Raw genomic sequence first — 17,126 nt, 5'->3', positions numbered from 1 at the left:
CCGCCCATTAGCCTGTCAGCTGGCTCTGCTGCAATCAAGATGGCGGTGGGGCCGGGAGGAGAGTGAGCGAAGGCGGCTGCGCTCCCTCTCCGGGGGATGGAGGAGTCCCGCACGGGGATGGGTCAAGCAGTCATCTTCTTTTGCTTGCCCTGAAGAGCGACGAGCGGGGACGCGAGTGCGGACCATGGCGGGCATAATCAAAAAGCAGATCCTGAAGCATCTTTCCAGGTCGGTACCCGGGGCGCTTTTCCTCAAGGGGCGGATTTCGGTGTTCTTTTTCAGCGATTGAGAGGACGGCTCGGCGTCGGAAGAGGCGACGGGGGGGGGGGGGGAGCCTAACGCATCCATTTTCTTCACTCGTGAGGTTCAAAGTCATGGAAAACGTCTGAGGGGGCCTGCGGATCGCTCTTTGCGTGTTTCTGGGTGGCTTTGGGAGTGCTGGGTGTCAGAAAAATACAAGGCTAGTTTTGAGTTGGGGGACGCGATGGCGCGCGCCAGGAACCTCAAGGGGTGAGCTTGTGTTGGCACCAGACAGCTGAGGGGAATAAGTCTGGGGGCGGGGGAGGGTGCCTTCTCCATGTGAGTATCCGCCCCGGGGCTTTTCTTGCCGCAGTCTAGAAGGTCCTCGCGGCTCGTTCTACCGGCGCAGAGAGGAGGTCAAGATAAAGCTTGGTCGCCCGAGTTATTTGTCCGTAACGCGCCAGTACGGCGGGACGCGGCGATTGACCAGTGTGTGTCTAGAACACTTGTGTGTGTCCAGGAAAGTGCACAGGCGAGAGTGGGTGGATCGTAAATTATACTTGACACGTTGTCTGTAGGAGGAGCGAGCGGCGGCTTGGCTGATGTCACCATGCACATTATTGAAGACGAGTCTGGAGACGCCAGGGTTGTGTGGAGGTGATCGCTATCTAGCTTGTCGAGTTTTCCTACGGTGCTGGCAAACGCGCTGCCTGCTATAGGTTATGATTCAGCACTGCGTTCCCTCCCCGCTCGCTCGGTTGCAGAAGGGGAGTCGCTGAGTAGTCTTTATAAATCTTTTATACTGGCTATGCGTTGGAAGCCAGTGATGATGTTAACTGAGTAATGTCTCTTCAGTATAACACGGTTCTGAGGTGGGCATGATAGTGCGATAATTTGATGATGCTTTTTGAAATGTTGGGAACAGTGACAGTAGGATGACATGTCTATTTCTGCAATACTAAAGAAGAAATAACTACTAAGTATTTTACGTTTTGTCAACTGATTTGTGCTGTTCATCTTGGTTTTGTTTTTATTCTGACTTCTTGAAATGTATTGATTTATGGCTTTGAACAGGTAGCTGTGATGACATTAAACATTACTGTGAAGTAATCAGACTGAGTAACTAAAGTTGCAAGTTGTGAATGTGTTGTTGGTGTAGAATCCTATACATCTGCTTAAAAATAAACCTCATGGAATTCAGAGGGATTCTTCATGTAAAGACAGAATAGCTGATAAGATTAGAGAAAGCTGAGGAATGAGCATGAAGCATAACATAAGGGAAGAATGATCTGTTTTACTGATAATAGTGAATATTATGTATGTTAGTAGCCAGTCAATATTTGCTTTTTGATGGGTTCATATAAACTAAATATGGTGTAGGAGCAGATGATAAAGCAGTTTTCCATTTTTGACTGAATGGCAGTTTTTCCTGAAAGCATAAGTTTTGTGATGGAAGCAAAGTGAAATATAAAATGATATAGACAATAATGATTGTGATTATCTCCTAAACATTGATGTCTTTGTTAGACTGAAGCAATATGAGGCAGTCTCAGTGCTAAAATTATCAAGTGTCTTTTCTCCATGAATTCTGAGTTTGGCTTGGAAGTTGCAATTCAAAGCAAGAGTATTTTTAAGAAGTATTTTTTTAATAAAAAGAAAACACTGAAATTTTGAAATGGGTTAGATGTAATTATGAAGAAGCTATTTTTTTTTACTGTGTACAAGACAAAACTTTGAAATGTTTGGTTTCTGCTCTTCAATTTACATACTTCATTGTGTGGTGCATTTTGTTGTCTTTGCTTTCCATTCTGAGTTTCCTAGATTACATGCTTGTATGTGTGTTAGATTTGTGGAGAGTTCTGCATGATGGCAAGGAACTGGATGTGATGTCCTTTGTCCATTCTGTTCTTTATTTAAATAATAAAGTGAACACTATTGTAATGCTTTTATCCTCATCTTTCTCAAATTATCTACTTAAAATGTGTGTTACTTGTACTCGCTTTGTGGAGGAAAAGTGTTTTATGATCTGCAACTTTTCATATTCATGTTGCGGAAATAATTTTCAAATACTTGTTGCCCACTGGCTGTCCCAATTAACCAGGCAGTGGTAAGAAAACAACCAGAACGTTATTCAGGAATTATAAACCAGAAACATATGATAAAGTGTGGTACTTTACTAGCATGCAGGTTGAATGAAGACCCTTAATACAAGGTAATCTATGCTCTTATGCTAAGGATTATGCAAATACACTTATATCATGATTTCCATGGTGAAATCAGACAGTCCCAAAAAGTAACAGTGTCCACTACTGACCTTTAGGTTTCAAGGCAGTTAAGGGAACTGTAATAAATTTACTTGGCTCTTGATAAGATCAAAATGTCAGTTCCCTCTTAAGTGAGTACTTTTCACATAACCCACTCAGTACTCTCACATGTAGAGTTAGCCTAACCATCACCATATTTGAAATATCTTGACATTCAGGAATGACATCTAACTTGGCATTCTTTGAGTTAAATGGACATATTCTCAGGCAAGCCATGCAGTGACAACTACCAAGTGTTTACCTTTTTACTTTCCCCATTTTCATACTCTGCTTGATCCTCCTGTTGTGCAGCATGCTATAGTTTATGTGGCATTTAATTTTAAAATATGGAATTATTTTCAACTTTTCCATCAAGATGCTCTACTGAAAAGTAGAGCAATGCAAATATGTATCTGCTCAAATATAGCAAAGACATTCTGTTTAAATCATATTTTAATCCATGACATCTACTCAGAATCATATTTGTGAGATGGACAGCCATACAAATTGACATAAAGATTTGCAATAGTATAAATGACAGCCCCAGTTCAAGGAAAAGAGAAGCGTGCTGTTAAGTGACTGGTTATAACTTAATTATTATTGAATCCCCCAAAGTATTGTTCAGCAGCTGTCCAAAATAGAGAATGAAGTACTGAAATGGCTGATACCAAAATCTATGGAAGATATTTATGTTTGATAATGTAAGATGAACGTCCTTTTAAAAGAAATTTCAGAAGCATCTGCTGTTCAGTGATAAGAAGAATTTTTATTATTTTTACTTCTAGATACTGATAGAAGATGTGATCACATATGATTCAGAAAGTGTTTTTTGTTCAAAGAACCCACTTGAACTACTGTAGTTTATTTTCTTTTGGCCAATATATGCATCATGCTATTCTGAGTACAGTAAGCAGCATTATGCAAAATGTAGACAATGAGTGAGAAGTAGTGAGCAAAAGAAATTAAAGATGGGAATTAAAAGAAAAGGAAATCTAAATGTATATAGTTTAAAACAACCCTGTTTACCATATCTGTTAATACTTTTCTGTACTTGCAAACATCTAGCTTCTACCATCCATACACTGATTCATGCATTTTCTTTGTTCATTAAACTTCTCAATTCTCTCATCTTGAAAATTTCATCAGTTCCACCCAAATGTGTACATCTCTGTCTTCCTCTCCACCCTTCGCTCTCTTCTTTCACATATTTGTTTTATGATTTGATCTTCATTCATTGTTCTTAAAAGCCTTTGCGGCCTTTAACTTTAAAAAGAACTAAATCAAAAGTTTTTCCATGTGCAACAAAAAAAATCTTCATAGTGAACTAGTTGAAATAGGTTTAGAATGTTTGTCTGTTTAAAATGCTAAAGTAAATGCTTAATAATCCTCAAAATTGATATTTTCAATACTTTCCCCACAACATTTATTTATTTATTTATTTTTATTTACATGGATTTTAAGTTGCATAATTCATTTGGGGAAATGACTTTAGTGTCTATGTATATTCATTTTTAGGTTCACCAAGAATCTGTCACCTGATAAAATCAACCTGAGCACATTGAAAGGTGAAGGTCAGCTAACCAATATAGAGCTTGATGAAGAAGTACTTCAGAATATGCTAGACCTTCCCACCTGGCTTGCCATCAACAAAGTATTTTGTAATAAGGCATCTATTAGGGTGAGTAAATTACTATTCCAGTTAAGGAATTTGTACAATTTTTATTCATGTTGCTCTTAAAATAATTTAAATCAAGTACTTTAAGTGGTTTTAAATCCTTTTTAATTTCCATGGGTATAATAAAGGAAACTGCAACTATGAAACATTTTGTTCTACTTTTTTTAGTAATAACATGATATATATAGTCTAGTGAAAATAAGCTTTTAGTTAACCATTTTCCCCCTCTCTGGTGACTTGTTTCTGAAGCCTTAAATTTTGAGGTAAAGCCCAGGATTTTTTCAAAAGAAACAAACTGCTTTCTTTTTATTTTTATCTCATTCTTTTTTTTCTTCTTCTCATTCTTTGTTTTTCTGGTAGCTTTTTATCTGTCATTTTCTTTCTCTGGCATTCAATATATCCATCATAGACACCATACATTTGTAGAAGGTGGGTGTTTAGGGACTGGAAAATGAACTATGCTATAATTTTTTGTAATCTGTGGATTGGGGCATATGTCTTTGTCACTAAAAGAAAGTGAATGCACAATCAAATAGAGGTGAGGTTACGGCTGTTTCAACTTTTTGGAGAAAGGGCTGTCTCTTCTGATGGATTCTTGAATCTATTTCCCATCACAGATCCACGAATAGTGTGAATAACAGCAGTATGGAGCCCAAGAAATGAGATGAAGAGGATTTCTCTTCCATCCTTCATTTCCATTTTGTTTGTATACAGTGCTTTATGGCCAGATCATATTTGTGCCCTTCTTTCTTTTCTTCAAAAGTACCTTCCTGATTTGATTTTAGATGATTTGGATTTTGTCCTGGAAAATAATAGAGATAATTTGATTTTGTTTTTATTGATGTAGGCAAAATTAAATGTTTCTCTTGCCTCATTTCTCTCTTTTCTGGAGAGAAAGTTCCTTACTGCATAAAAATATATTTTTTTTATATTTGTTTTCCATTGCAGATACCATGGACAAAATTGAAAACGCATCCAATCTGTTTGGTGAGTTTTGAATTCAGCCACTTCCCCACAGTTTTTAAAATAAAATGTATAGGGCTTGTCATTTTCTGCAAGTCACAAAAATAATTGAAAGAATGTTTTGCGTTACAGGTATTCCTTGATCTACAACCATTCATTCAGTGACTGTTCTAAGTTATGATGGTGCTGAACAAATGGTGGTTACGAACCGGTTCTTGGAGTTCCAGCTGTCCTAGCACCCCCACGGTCATGTGATTGTGATCTGGGTGCTTGGCAATCAGTTCGCACTTACAACAAGTTGCAGTGCCCCACAATCCTGTGATCACCATTTGTGACCTTCTCTGCCAGCTTCCCCGGAATGCCAGTGGGGAAGCTGGCAGGAAAGGTTACAAGTCTCCCCCACCCGCACACCCTCCCCCAGCCTCTCTGCATTCGCATCACACTGGGCACTCACACACCTCAGCACACCCTCCCCAAGCCTCACCACACCTCTCTCACACCCTCCCCAACCCTTGCCTCCCTCGCACTCTAACGCATCCCCATGCACTCTCACACACCCTCCCCAACGCTTGCCTTACCTTTCCCAACCCAATTGCCATCGTAAGTTGAGGACTACCTGTACAGATACACTAGGAAAGGGAATGGTGGTCAAAATAGTAACTAATGATCTAAATAGAAGCAGTACAGGTAGTCCTCGACTTACAACCTCAATTAGGACTGGAATTTCCGTCACTAAGTGATGTAGTAAAGTGCAACAGCATCACTTAGCGACAGCAATCCCTGCAGTCCCAGTTGCTGTCATTAACCAAATCCCACGTTGGTTAGGTGAGGCAACTTCCTGCTTGCTTTCCACAACCAAGTCAGTGGGGAAGCTGGCAGGAAGTTGCAAGTCTGAGGTGGCTTGCCAGCAGGCAAGTAGATAGCTGCTATTGGGTGGGGGAGGGCTCAAGGGGGTGAACAAGGGCGTGGCACGGCAAGGCTTGGGAGGGTGTGAGGGGTTTCGGGGGGTGCATGAGGATGCAAGGGAGGTGCGGCAAGGCTCAGGGAGGGTGTGCGAGGGTGCAAGTGAGGTGCAGAGAGACTTGGGGAGGATGTGTGAAATTGTGTGCGGGTGTGAGGGGGCATGGCAAGGGTTGGGCAGGTGTGCAGGGATGCACAAGTGGCCAGCGTGTCATGAGTTCAGAAGGGCAGGGGAGGATGTGTGGGTGGGGGAGACTAACTCCAGCAATCTGCAACCTTCCCTGCCAGCTTCCCTATTGACTTTGCTTGTGGGAAGCTGGCAGGGAAGGTTGCAAATGGCGATTGTGTGATTGCAGAGCGCTGCAACTGGTCATAAGTATGAGCTGGTTGCCAAACACCTAGACTGTGACTGTGGGGGTGCTGGATAGCTGGAACTCCAAGGACCATAACCACCATTCGGTCTTTGAATGAATGGTCGTTAAGTCGAGGACTATCTATAGTCTCCATAGAAGTGAAATTATACAGCCAGTAATAAAACTAAACATCATGAAAATTAACTCCCCCATCGTGTAACAATTGTAATTTTGATTTTAAAAATCAAGGTATTTGTCCTTCCTCTAAAAACTTTCTTATCTACACCAGTACATATTTAAATATTAATAACATTATTATTTTAAAGAGATTAACCTGGGAATTCTTCTAAGTATAAATATAAATCCAGAATATTCAATTTTATAAAGACTTTTCCATGAAACTCATTTGGATTTTTATCTTCTCTTTGCATCAATATGATTATGAGATAAACAATTTGAAATATTTATATATACAAATAGATTTTTTTTTTTGGAATAAGTAATCCAAGATATTTAATTCAAATACAAGTTAAAGCCCAACATTTTACAGTTTTTCATAGATATATTAGACCAGGGGTTTTTAACCTGAATTTTAGGGGTCTGAAACCTGTATGGGAAAAAAAATTAACAACTTTATTTTCACTAACCTCTAACTAAAATTTAATTTTTCATTCAGTAACGTACAAAGTTAGGAACGTAATTTATGACTTCTAGACTCCAATGATATAGAAGCAAAAAAATCAGTATGCCTTATACTACTAAATAGACTAAACTTGTTCATGTGTAATCTTCCGAACAGCTATATTATTGATTTCTTCCTCAGTAATCTTTGGCTCAGTATTACAGAGCTAAGTATAAAACCTTTTTAAATGCTGATTTATTAAAACAGAGTCATTATATACTTTGCTGTTGTTCAGTGTACTGAACAATAAAAATGATACCATTTCATTGTTGCTCTCTCAGTTTACAAGCTGAGAATTTATTATTTCTTTCCCCAAACTCCCAATACCTTTTCTTTCTAAGATTCTATCCCAAGTACATGAAGAGAATTAAATTCCAATTTAGCAAATATAAAACTTTATATAATTACAATGTGGGTTATGTTCGAAATGTTTCTTGTTTTTCTATGAAATATATGCAAAAATATGACCATGAATATATGCCTTAAAAGTATCCTAAAAAAACATTTAGTTTGCAGATTGCCTGTTTATAAAAAATAATTATTATATTGAAAGAAGAGAAAAGATCATTCACTTCACTTGAGACAAAATTTTAAAGAATTAAAAAGAAAAAAAATGAAACATTGCCATTAAAGTGAGAAAAAGATTTACTTTGAAAAGAGCACTCAAAAAAATACAACCCTCCCACTTCCAAAACAAAACTAATCCTACAGAGATTTCCAAAAAAGGCATACCAGAAATACAGTACAGGAGCTCTCTGTTGTTTTCCAGTCAAGATAGTCTACCGTACTCTAAAAAATATGAAAAAATAAAGACTGCCACTTCACTTTAGCTAATCTCAGAATGAGATCTACTTCTGGATCAAAAATCTTCTCTCCGTAACCCAGGGATAAATAGAATATTTGCTTGAAAAAGAAAAACATGTATAACCCTCCTTTTCTGCTGCTAAATGGGCTTTATTAAATAGTTTGCATTTCTGAACTTTCGGTGAAGACAAATCTGGAAAAATCACTATCTTCTTTGCATTCCATTCCAAAGATCCCACTTCCACGATAAATGCAGGATATGAACTTATATGATAGATCTTAAAAGTCTCACCTCAGTAGGACTGCATTCCTGTGGGGAATGGAAACAGAGATCCACATGATAAGTACGGTTGTTGTTGTAGGGAAAAATAGGAGGAGAGAGTAGTAGGTATGCTGCTTTGAGCTCCCGAATTGAAGGTGGAATATAAATCTAACAAATAAATGAATAAGCAACAAATTAATTTAAAAAGGTGAGCACGGAAGGGCAAGAGAAGTGTGAGGTCCTTGGCTAAAGATGGTACAGTCCTGGCTTAACAACTGGAACCTGGACTACCGGAAGCGCCATCGCAGTGGTGCAGTCATGTGATGTTTCACCTAACAACCACCTTGCTTAGTGATGGAAATTCCGGTCCCAATTAGGGTAATTAAGCAAGCATTACATGTATCAAAGTTGTATCTTGGATTGCGTGTCATATAAATTTATAAAGAAATTTCATCTTGATGATAGATGTTTTGCTGTTTTGCCACTAAGAACTGTTTCAGAAATCATTAAGTAATGCATATCCTTGCATTTGCAAATTTCTCCTTTTCACTTGGCTTCTGATTCACATTTGGTATTGATAATATTTCAGATCTTCAGGTAATTGCTTTGAGTCATGAAGTTGAGCCTAAATGCTTGGGTTTTTTTCCTTTTAAATTGTAGTCTGATAAATTGCTATGTATTGGCTATTGCATTATTCTTTCTTAAATATTAGAGTAGCTTGATGCAAACTTACAGCAGTATAGCTGCCAGATTGATGAAGAGCTTTACTGTACTTAATAGCCTCAAAATGTATGTTATGACTAAAGATCACAATGACTATCTGCTGAATTAGGCTTTATTTAAGATTAGCAATACAACACTATTTAATTTCATGGACATTACCATTCCTATGTATTTTCAGAAGCCCAACTTTGTAACTTGTATTGCTATCAGAAATAAATTATTACAAGTGATAATATAACAGGACCCAGAGAACCATCTTAAGATTGCATGGTTTGGTTTTTTTTGCATACTACATGTTTAACATTGGTTGCACAGCTGGCATTCATGGGATGCAGTTTGAAACATGTTTCAACTGTGATTATTGAGCATTTCATTAACAGCTTTAATTTAACTGAAGTTATTTTGCATATAATTATTAAAAACCTAGCAAATTAATATTATAGATAGGCGTATTATTGTATAAAATTTGTGCATTCAATATAACCAAGTTGAACAATTGCTGTAATTAGGTCTCTTTCTGAAAAGTTTATTAGGTATTACATTTTCTTGACAACCAGTATTATTTAGAGAGTGCTATGGTACAAACTTAAGCCAGCCATTATACATAAATAGATTAGGTAAATTGATTCTAAAAAGCAAAACATTTCAATCATTAAATTCTTTCCGGTATTTCTTAGTCATTGGATAAAGTAATAATGGAAATGAGTACATGTGAAGAACCCCGTGCCCCAAATGGACCATCACCTATAGCAACTGCATCAGGACAAAGGTAAATTATTATTAATCATTTAGGATGGGATGTATAAAATATGTAACTGAGAAACAAGCTGGTTATAATTTAAACATTATAATACTGCCTGGTAATTAAAATTAGGCAAAGTTGATGATCTATTTGAAAAGGGCTATATCAAAATTAACTCTATAAGAAAAAATCACATGAAGAAATCCCAGTGTGAAGAGATTATTGTCCTCAGAGGATAGTAATTTACTAGCTACCAGGATGATAAGGCGTTTGGAAATGAAATCTGTGTGGAATGATTAAAAGTGCTGGGCATGTTTAAGCTTGTGAAAGAGAAGAATGGGGGCCAAGGGATATTATAGTGGCCTACAAATATCTAAAAGACTATTGCATGCAAGAGAAGACAGACCTATTCTCTGTTGAAAGAGGAGGTTTTAAAATGGGAACTTGATGGTAGCCTGTCAGGGATAGTTTAGAGCATTCTCAGCAAATGGCAATGGTATATTTAGAATTCTGATATTTGAAATCCACACATCTAGAGATTGTTAAGGTTGGGAAACACTGCTCTGTAGGATTGCTGAACTGAGCAAGGGGTTGAACTTTAAGGTCCTTTCCATCTCATACATGCTGTGCTTTTATCTCTGTATCTATATTCCAGATTACTTTGATCAATGTAAAATGTCTGCCACCAACTGTGGCAGTGCTTACATCCTATGTTATTTACACTCATGGGTTACTCTACAATATATAGTCTTATTGATCCAGGAAATCACATGTATAAAGTATGAAACTGCCTTTGTACAGTAAGCAATGAAAAGCCTAGCATAATACTGCTCTAGCATAATATTCATGGAACGCAAGAAAATGCCAAATAATTTGTAATGGTATTTGTAGGAGGAAACTACAGTCTTATTCTGCATACTCAAGTTTATACATATATGCAAATAGGCTTTTTGCATCACAGTTTTGAATTAGGATTGTGAATATAATATTAATAAAAAGCAAGTTAGATACTTTATGGCTTTTTTAGGTGTTGTACCAACTAGCATATCTGCTTTTTCTAAGCAATTCACTATTTTAGTATTGAATTTCTTTGAGTGGTACAGTATTATAGTAATTGGTTCCAGGAAGTAGTATAATACTTTACGTCCTGAATACCCAGTTTCTCCCTTGACACATTTGGCTTGTTTGCCACATTGTCACATATGGTACTTCAAAATGGGGTGTATGTGTGCCTTCCTCTGCTTCTAGATTTTACTCTGCTTTAGTAATCTTTAATCTGTTCTGGATTTTGTGAAGATTTGGCCTCTTTTCTACACCAGTACATATATTGTCTTCATTTTGACCAGCTGCTAAATGTTTCATTCATATACACAAAAGTTCTAATTTAAATCCCTGCATTTTATTTTGCCAGTGAATATGGTTTCGCTGAGAAAGTTGTAGAAGGCATATCTGTTTCTGTAAACTCCATTATAATCCGAATTGGAGCAAAAGCTTTCAATGCTTCATTTGAACTTTCTCAGTTGAGAATATATAGTGTAAATGCAAAGTGGGAACACGATGATCTAAGATTTACTCGATTACAAGAATCTCAGCGTGGAGAGGTAACTTTTATTTTTCTTCTTCCCCCTCTTGTACAACCAGCATTTATTTTTCACATATCTATTTCACGCAAAGAAAAATAATTGTAGCAGAATCCACTTTCTTTATTTAGCATTATCCATATACTAGCATTTAAGTAAAATCTTTGTAGTTTTCTTAGCAGCTGTACAGACTTATTTTACCACAGTTATCTTTTGGGATTTTTTTTAATGATTTGCCATTTAGCCTATAGCCCTGATATTCCGGGTGGCCTCCCATGGAACCCTGCTTAGATTGTGAGCCTAGACAAGATTAGTCAGCATTTATATGGTTATTAATTTTATTTTAATATTAAAATTATTCTGTAGTGGCTAGTCATCTTAAGTCACTTGCTACTATTTATATATGTGCACAGCTCTGAATCATACACTTGCTACCAATTGAGTAGTTACCTCATGCCATTTGCAGTTTGTGGGAAAACTTCTCACGTGGTTACAGTATAATTATCATGCTGTTCAAATTCCTAATCAAGGGAGAAACATCATTTCTTGGCTGATGAAATATTTTGCTTGTGAAACTATGCCTGTGAAAGCCTTTAATGACCCTAGCCAGTATATAAGAAACTAAACTTGTAAAGGGAATCTCTGTGTCATACAAATCAGGACTACAGAGCATCTAAATGTCTATGCATGTAATATCCTCCATGTGTGACAAATGGGAAAAATCTGTTGGTATTCCAGTGAAAGTAGTAAATGTGAGGAACAAACCTATTACAGTAAATTCATGAGCCTAAACTTTTGGGGTCAGTGGGCATATTTGGATTTTGTGAGCATATTAGGGTTACTCCCAGAAAGGCATTCTGGTGGTAGGATCATTCATCAGAAACCAAATGCAGTTCTCCCCATGAAGCTTTGATCATATGCCCAAATGCAAAAAACAAACAAATCAAAGCCAAAAAAAAAGGGGGGGGGCATTTTCAGGTTCTGAATGGTTTTAAAGAAGGAAATGGGAACAGTCTATTCCTGGAAGGTTTCGCACTCCTATTTCCTCATCCTTAACTTTCCCATATTTTAAAAAAATTGGGTGAAAAATTTGAGCCATTCTACTTCCAATGACATTGCTGTGTCATTTTAGCCCTGATTGTGAGCAGTGTCCATTTGGATGTGCATGGTTTCTTGTTGCCATTTTTGTTGAGGTACATGCCCAGTCTTTTAACTGGAATGAATTATAAAAACAGTTAAGCAAATAAGCACATTCCAGGCTTCCAGAAGTTGAGGCAGCTGAGTTGCCTGAACCCTCAAACATTGGTTACCCTGATTTATCAGAATCCACCATTTTATTTTCTAAGATTCTCTGGTATATATGTGGGTCGCAGAGGTACTGCTGGAAATCCAGGTTATACTGGAGGCTAGTGGTTTGCTTTGCAACTTCCGATTTCTGCTTTTAATAAAATGATCTAAAAAAGGATGGGTCAAGTGTTTTAATAGGTATCAAGGACTGTGTCAGCAGCACACTGTTACTTTTGTTGCCACCCTGGAAACCCACATATCAGTGTGGCTTGTATATACATTTAAATCCTGACATAAGTTATTTTATTGAAGATAATGATGTTTAAGCATCTGGAATTGCAATTTTCAGATATTTGGTCTTATAATTATAGAATTATAGATTTAAAAAATTGGTAGGCACCTTAGAGGTCATCTGATCCCACCTACTGCTCAATGCAGGATATGCTAGAACATCTCTAAAAGATGACCATTCAGTCTCTGTCTGAAGGCTTCTAGTGAAAAGAATTCACTACTTCATTTGGCAGTCGGTTTCACTGGCTGACAACTCATACAGTCAAATTCCTCCTGGTGTCTAGCCTGAACCTATTTTCTTGCAGGTTTTACACACTGATTTTGGTCCTGTTCTCTGGGGCAATAGCAAATCAGCCTACTCCCTGTTTTTTGTCAGCCCTTCAGATATTGAAGACTGCTGTTTTCCTATATTTCCCTCAGTCATATTTTCTGTAAGTTAAATATACCCGGATCCTTGAATCATTTTCATAGGGCTTGGTTTCCAGAGCCCTTCTTGGTATCCCTCTTCTGAATGTGCTTGAGTATGGCATTTTCCTTTTTGAATTGTGGTGTCCAGAACTGGACACAGTATTCCAGATAAGTTCTGATCAGGACAGAGTAGAATAAACATGATCTGTGGAGTTCTTGGTGATCTGTGAGCTCTCCTATAACCTGGACTCTGTGTTCTGCACAGTTCATTCAGTACTTCACTCCAAGCTCAGATGAAGCCAATAATGAACACTCTTTGGGTGCAGTCCATCTAACAATAGTATAATCTAGCCCATATTTTACCATTTATTAAGGAGAAAATGCTGAAGGATTACATTTAAGGCTTTGCTGAGGTCTGGGTATGTTAAATCTGTCATTCCCATGATCTGCTAAGCTAGGAATTCTGTCAGAGGAGGTATGGTTAATCTGGCATGATTTATTTGTGACAAACGCATGCTGGTTCCTCCTAATTGCAGCATACCTGTTCACGAATAGTCTGCTCAATAAGTTGTTCAAGAATCTTATCTACTATAGGTATCAAACTGACAGATCTGTAGTTTCCTGGATCTTCCTCCTTCACATTTAGTGATGACATTTGCTTTCTTCCAATTTTCTGGGACCTCACCAGTTCTATAGGAGTTCTCAAAAATTAATGAGAGTGGTCCTGTGATCCCTTCCACTAGTGTGAAGGAATATAGAGCTGACCTTGACGATAGGGAAGAAATGAGCAAGCTGTTTGGGGCCGGGGGGAGACTTTCAGAGAAGATTACACAGGCCAGAGAAAGAGGAAAGCCTGAGAAAGAAACTCAAACCCGCCTTTATTTTGTTTAATATAAGATGGCAAAGAGAGAAACTTGGACAGGTTTTAAGGATTCTATTATTCTACCTTACTATAATAAAGACCTTTCCTGCAATCCCTCGTGTGCCTGTTTCATGACCTGTTCTATTTGAAGGGCTGTTAGCTAGTTCCTTCAGCACTAGGGTGTAATCCACCTCACACTGGAGAGTTGAATTTATTTAAATTAGTTAAGTTCTCATTTACCTTATTTTGACTTAGGGATAAACAGTGAGTTTGATGTTTGCAGATTATATTAAATTATTCAGGCTAATGAAATTAAAAGTGATTATGAAGAGCTCTGGAACAATTTCTTTAAACTGGATGAATGAGTAACCAAATGGCAAATGCAGTTCACCTTCAGTAAGCATAAAGTGATGTATATTGGCACACACACACCCCGCCATACACATTGATGGGGTCAGAATTGTCTGAAACTAACCAAGAACAAGATTTGGGGTTGTAGTGGATAATTTAGTGAAGATGCTGTATGGCAACTGTGAAAAGGCAAAAGACATGTTAGGAATCTTTGTGAAAAAGATTGAAAGTAAAACTGCCAATAATATCATGGTTTTATACAAACCCTTTGGTACATCTGCATCTGGAAAGCCTTGTAATAATTATGGTCATCACACTCAGGAAAGGATATAATAGAGTTGAAAAAGTACAGAGGAGTGCAACTAAAATGATCAGGAAAATTCAGATACTTTCCTTGGGACTCTGGAGCTTAGTGCAATATGATTGAAGTATATAAAACCATTCATAGAAAAGAGAAAGTGGACAGAAATAAGTTTTTTGTCCTCTCCAAAAACCTTAAGACAAGAGGTTAGGATTAGCTAATGAAATTGATTGGAAGGAGATTTATGACAGATTAAAGGAAATACTTCTTCACTTGGCACATAATTAGCTAGTGAAATTCATTACCACAATATATGATAATAACTAACTAAGATGGCTTTAAAAGGTGATTGGACAGGTCTGTCAAGAGCTTTCAAGACTGTTGAATGTTACCTCTAGTTGGGGGGTAGCACACCTCTAGCTACAAGAGCATTATGGTAAGAGAGAAAGAGATGTCTCCATCTCCTGCTTCAGAGCACCCCAGAGGCATCTTGCTGATCATTGTGAAAAACATAATGTTAGATTAAGATGGCCCTTGACCTTATCCTGGTATTCTTATATTCTTATGAAACCATTTCTATTAAAGGCATGTTCATTTTGAAATCTTTACTATAGGTTTAATATAACAATCGGAAATACCAAGATTTCCCAGGCACTGCTATTACGGTAGAAAGATTATATTCTTGAACCAATGGTTTCTTATTGCACCTGTGTTCATTTGATTTCAAAGATTACAAACATATTTCACTTAGATAAGGCCTCAGTAGAAAAAGATGATGTAGGTGATTACTTTCTCTTCCTTTCTTGTGCATATATGTGAATGATTGATGTTCCAAAGATGACACACAGTTTCAAATAAAAAGCCTGAATACACACACACACATCACATTTATACCCTGCCTCAATCATACACAGGCTCCTGACAACCCACAACATAAAAGAAAAATAATAACCATTAAAATGTTACAAAATAAAACCAACAGTCAAATACACAGACCTAAGCATTACATTCTTGAAGCTTGCTCTTTGTTGTCTTGATTTAGGACTTGTTTCTTTTTTTTAAGTTATAAATAACAAATTTGAGTTTTTAGTCTTAAAGAATGAAGGTTAACAAATTTAAGCTGAGTTCTGTTTGGTAGTCCCTTGGAATCAAAAAGAGAAGCAACTATGCCTGCTTCATACACACATGCACACACATGCACACACGCTCTGCACTTATGTATAATTAATTTGTGTATGTTTTATTATAGGTATTGACATTTAAAGAAATCAACTGGCAGATGATCAGAATAGAAGCAGATGCAATCCAAAGCTCTCAGCATGAAATCATGAGTGCTCCAGTTCGTCTGATTACTAACCAATCCAAAATTAGAGTCATACTTAAAAGAAGGGTAATGCTCAAACTGAGTTGAATAATCAGTGAATAAATTTTAAAAAATGTTAATTTGATTTATGAGAATTTTAATGGCAATGGATAAAATGCTATGTAGTAAAATAAAAAATTTACATAGAAAAGGTAATTTAAAATGTATAGTATAATTATTGTATTAACAGAGGTCCCAGAGTAATAGAATGTAGTAGTTGGAAGGGATCTTAAGAGTCATATTTCTGCTTAATGTAGAAATCCACTGAACATTCCCTGGCAGATTTCCAGTTCCCATATCATTATGGTAACTCTTCTCTGAAACCTTCTCTAGCTTTTCTCTTTTAAGATACATGTGCAGAATTGGATAAAGTACTCCAACTGCAGTCTGTCTAGTGCAGAGTACAGTGCAACTGTTACTTCCTGTGATCTGTATGCAATGCTTCTGTTAATATAGCATACAATTACATTGGCCTTTTTAACTACTTCCTCATGCTTAACTGGTGTTTCCGGTAGGCCCATCCCCCTATCCAGATACCATGGTTGGATTTCTGAGCTTCCCCCAACAAGCCTCTTGCCTGAAGCACCACGGAATTTATTTATTTATTTAGATAGTTTATATGGCCACCCATCTCATAGAAGTGATATATAATGCCCAAGGATGTCCAAGGTAAATGATACGTTCCAATCCTAAAATCCTGTCCACAACAGAGTTTGTTTAACCTGGCCTGAAACCTAAGGAAACAGTCTTCAGAACCTTGCAAAAGGCTAATAGGGTTGGAGCTACCTGGATCTCTGGGGGAGGGTGCTGTTCTATAAAGCAGGCATTGCCACAGAGAAAGCACAACATGCATAATATTATGAGGCAATGGAAGAGACAAGCTCAGTTGGTCACTGAGACAAATCAGAATTTCTGAATCCTGTGTATGGGTGTGCTTAGTTGGCTTGCTCAAAAGGTGACCTTATTTTTTTTTTTA

General features: G+C 37.3%; 1 protein-coding gene across 1 annotated transcript in view; it reads left to right on the top strand.

The window, feature by feature from the left end:
* The first annotated feature begins 32 nt into the window (after nt 1-32).
* Nucleotides 33-17,126, top strand: part of BLTP3B (bridge-like lipid transfer protein family member 3B) — a 61,302-nt gene continuing 44,208 nt past the window's right edge. Inside the window, exons 1-6 of the mRNA XM_088141914.1 lie at nt 33-228; nt 4,059-4,221; nt 5,167-5,205; nt 9,643-9,734; nt 11,119-11,308; nt 16,037-16,177. Of these exons, the coding sequence (XP_087998040.1) occupies nt 185-228; nt 4,059-4,221; nt 5,167-5,205; nt 9,643-9,734; nt 11,119-11,308; nt 16,037-16,177 (669 nt within the window). The 5' untranslated portion in view covers nt 33-184. The remainder of the gene's footprint in view (nt 229-4,058; nt 4,222-5,166; nt 5,206-9,642; nt 9,735-11,118; nt 11,309-16,036; nt 16,178-17,126) is intronic.

Source organism: Python bivittatus, unplaced genomic scaffold (genome assembly GCF_059951505.1).
Source record: "Python bivittatus isolate LINGU-HERP-01145 unplaced genomic scaffold, Pbiv_v1 ctg000330_np1212, whole genome shotgun sequence".
NCBI lineage: Eukaryota > Metazoa > Chordata > Lepidosauria > Squamata > Pythonidae > Python > Python bivittatus.
The sequence above is the reverse complement of the archived record's forward strand: the minus strand, read 5'-3'. Positions and strand labels throughout refer to the sequence as shown.